This window comes from Frankliniella occidentalis, unplaced genomic scaffold (genome assembly GCF_000697945.3).
Source record: "Frankliniella occidentalis isolate FOCC.00 unplaced genomic scaffold, Focc_3.1 Scaffold148, whole genome shotgun sequence".
Taxonomy (NCBI): Eukaryota; Metazoa; Arthropoda; class Insecta; order Thysanoptera; family Thripidae; genus Frankliniella; species Frankliniella occidentalis.
Window position 1 is genome coordinate 23,014 of NW_026267275.1, and position 3,341 is coordinate 26,354.

At 48.8% G+C, this 3,341-nt stretch overlaps 1 protein-coding gene across 1 annotated transcript; it reads left to right on the forward strand.

The window, feature by feature from the left end:
- The first annotated feature begins 1,688 nt into the window (after nt 1-1,688).
- LOC127750181 (octopamine receptor beta-1R-like) lies at nt 1,689-2,708 on the forward strand. Its single transcript, XM_052271050.1, has one exon. The coding sequence runs from the start codon at nt 1,806-1,808 to the stop codon at nt 2,706-2,708; it is 903 nt and encodes a 300-aa protein (XP_052127010.1). The 5' UTR covers nt 1,689-1,805.
- The last annotated feature ends 633 nt before the right edge of the window (nt 2,709-3,341 follow it).

Consider the following 3,341-nt stretch of genomic DNA (forward strand, 5'->3'; position numbering starts at 1 on the left):
TGTATTGCCACATTTCAATTGAACCAATTCCACTTATTTTTGAAAGGTGAAATTCTGTTTGATTGCCTCTGGTTGAAGTAAAATTAAATACCCTCATATTTAATTTAATTTCAAAATACATTTAAACTTCTTTCCTACAAAAAGTATAATTTGTCACCCTTTCATTTATTTTTATCAACTCTCACCCTCATATTTAATTTAATTTCAAAATACATTTAAACTTCTTTCCTACAAAAAGTATAATTTGTCACCCTTTCATTTATTTTTATCAACTCTCTCCGAGAAATTTGAAGAATCACGAGTCACTGAAGTATATTTAATTGAAAGTTCTATGTATAATGTATCGTATCATACAGTTTTATTTCAATGCTCCCACCATTTTATTGGACATCATTAAACATAATGTGACTCTAGACAAAGCTAGTCAATTTAAGAAAACAATATACCTTATTCTGATTTCGATGGGCCTATCCTACCTGAGTTAACGATATTGGCTTTAATATTGTTCGGTTGCTTGCAGGTCCATGCCTATTGTGAAAATAAGTTGTGTGTTTAATTATCGTTTTAACATGTCCTATTAAAAGATTAGGTGATTTCTAATCATTCTACAAATAAACACCATTACATCTTGTTAAAATAACAAAATTGAAAATTTTGAATTTTTTAGAAGTTACAAAATTAAAAGTGTAATACAAGATTTGGATTCCTTTTTTAAAATTAAAAAGGAAATGTCCTATGCTTAAAGCTAATCAGAGTCGAAATGGCAAAGTTATTAGCCCCCAAATGGGTAAAAGTGTGCAAAAGTGACCAAATTCGCAATTCGGTGGACAATAACTCTGCCATTTCGATCCCGATCGTCTTGGAGCATAAAACAATTTCGTTTTCTTTTGTCAAGATAAACCCGAAACATTAGTTACCTTTTCACAATTCTGCCGAACCAGTCCCCCTCCCCCTCCAACTTACGTACGTAAACACGTAAACCATTCCAAATATCACTTTCGTTTCTTTTCGCCGGACACTCGTGAAACTTCGTTGGTCGAGTTCCGCAACTCTAAAACTTGAAACATCACACTCGGTTTGACCGTCTGACAATTTGATCACTTGTAAGGAAGATTTGAAGTCGTGAAGTGGTGCAGCAGTAGCCGGGGGGCAGGGCAGGCCTTCAGTCAGGTTAGCCAACGTAACAACAAAAAGCCGCTGCTTTTCAAATTGAATAGTTAAATATTTCCAATCAAACCTTTACAAACGAAAAGCTCCCACTTGGTTTTCCTTGAATTATGGATGTTTAGTCAAACTCGCATTCCGTCCATGATCCAGCCGTTTTCCAGAAAAAGTGGAACGTAAACACAGACGTGACAGACTCACGACGGACACATCGCCTGACCCCTCATCGACTTGGACTGAGCTTCGCTCAGCGAAAATCCGACGCGCTGTGCGGACGAGAGGAGGAAAAATGAAACACGAGAGTGAGAGACAGGTGGGGGAGTAGGCGGAACTTCCGGCGACGACACGTGTGCGTAGCAACGCCCGCCTGCTAGGACTCTTTTATACACCTGTGTATTTGGCAGGCGCTAGATGGAGCCCACGAAACAGCTGTTTTTCCAGTGGGGGATTCACGTTATCTGAAAACGCTATGGGAGGACGTCGGTCGGAGGGATGTGTTGTGTGACATGTACCTCTCTGTTGCAGGCCTCGCCATGCGGCCCCCCGAGCGCGGCCGGCCTCGAGCAGGGCCCCGCCGACGGCCACCGCGTCCCCGGCGTGCCGGCGGGGCGCCCACGCAATCGTCGGGGGTCAAGTAGACCATGGACGTCATGGCCGTGCTGGAGCTGGAGTCGGACCCCTCGCCGGCGCTCCCGACCGTGTCGTCGACCGAGGCCGACGCGGTAGACGTCTACGGCGACGCCTTCCTGACGGGGCCGACGCTGCTGTGGCCCGACCTCAACTTCACGCCCCCGAGCATGTTCACGACGGCGTCGCCGGTCGCCTCGCTGCTCGAGAACGCCAGCGTCGTCCTGGTATCGTCAGCGTCCTCGTCCGCCGTTACGCGCGAGGACGTAGCGGCGGCGGTGCAGCCGTGGCAAGCGCTGCTGCTGCTCTCCGTCAAGGGCGCCATCATGGGCATCATCATCTTCGCCGCGCTCTTCGGCAACCTCCTCGTCATCGTGTCCGTGATGCGGCACCGCAAACTCCGCGTCATCACGAACTACTTCGTCGTGTCGCTCGCGCTCGCCGACATGCTGGTCGCCATCATGGCCATGTGCTTCAACGCGAGCGTCGAGCTGACGGGCGGCCTCTGGCTGTTCGGCTACTTCATGTGCGACGTGTGGAACTCTATGGACGTGTACTTTTCGTCCGCGTCCATCCTGCACCTGTGCTGCATCTCGGTGGACCGGTACTACGCCATCGTGCAGCCGCTCGACTACCCGCTCATCATGACGCAGGCCCGGCTCGGCGTCATGCTGGCCGTGGTCTGGTGCGCGCCCGCCCTCGTCTCCTTCCTGCCCATCTTCCTCGGCTGGTACACCACCTCGGAGCACCTCGAGTTCCGGCGCCTGCACCCGGACACGTGCGGCTTCACCGTCAACAAGCCGTACGCCGTCGTGTCGTCGTCCGTGTCCTTCTGGGTGCCCGGCGTCATCATGATCTGCATGTACTACCGCATCTACATGGAGGCGGACCGCCAGGAACGCATGCTGTACAGGTGAGTGAGCACTCGCGGCAGCATTACACGGTATTCTTGAAAAAATGGCAAGAAAAGTTTTACTTTGGGCCAAGGAATAATTTTGCTTGCATTAAAAACAGAATAACTGCAAGGGCAAGAAAATTATCTCGAGTCAAAAAACTAAAATTTTCTTAACAAATTGAAGCAGCATGTTGTCTCAAGAAAGCCAATTTTCAGGGTTTCAAAAATAATGTTCGTGGCCTAAAAACTGTTTTTTATTTAAGATTAGTTATCTTGTTGTTTTGAGTGTTTGCATGTGTGTCAATGCAAAACTTCTTTCGTAAAAGGGGTCCGGAGGAAACTTTGACTTCTGTCAGAGACAGTCTGGCCAACTGTCTAATATGTAAGCATCGCCCGTATTTTCGCCAAAACAACGCTGCGAAAGCATGCACGTGTAAAGTGTGGTTGCCCTGTTCGAGATATTCTGTCCGACACTGTACACGCGAACGCACTATAACCGCCCCGGCTCCGGGCGCCACAGTTTGACGTCGTGTCTTGGAGTTAGCGAAAGTCGACGCGGCGTATGGTGAGTGGCGACGGGGCGGGGCGAGGCTACGTTGCGGGTCGTGGGGTGAGGAGGGGGGATAGGGGAGGGTCGGATGCTATGATCCCCCCC

Excerpts from the sequence above, each read along its gene's own strand:
- LOC127750181 (XM_052271050.1), top strand. The coding sequence starts at position 1,806 with ATGGACGTCATGGCCGTGCTGGAGCTGGAGTCGGACCCCTCGCCGGCG.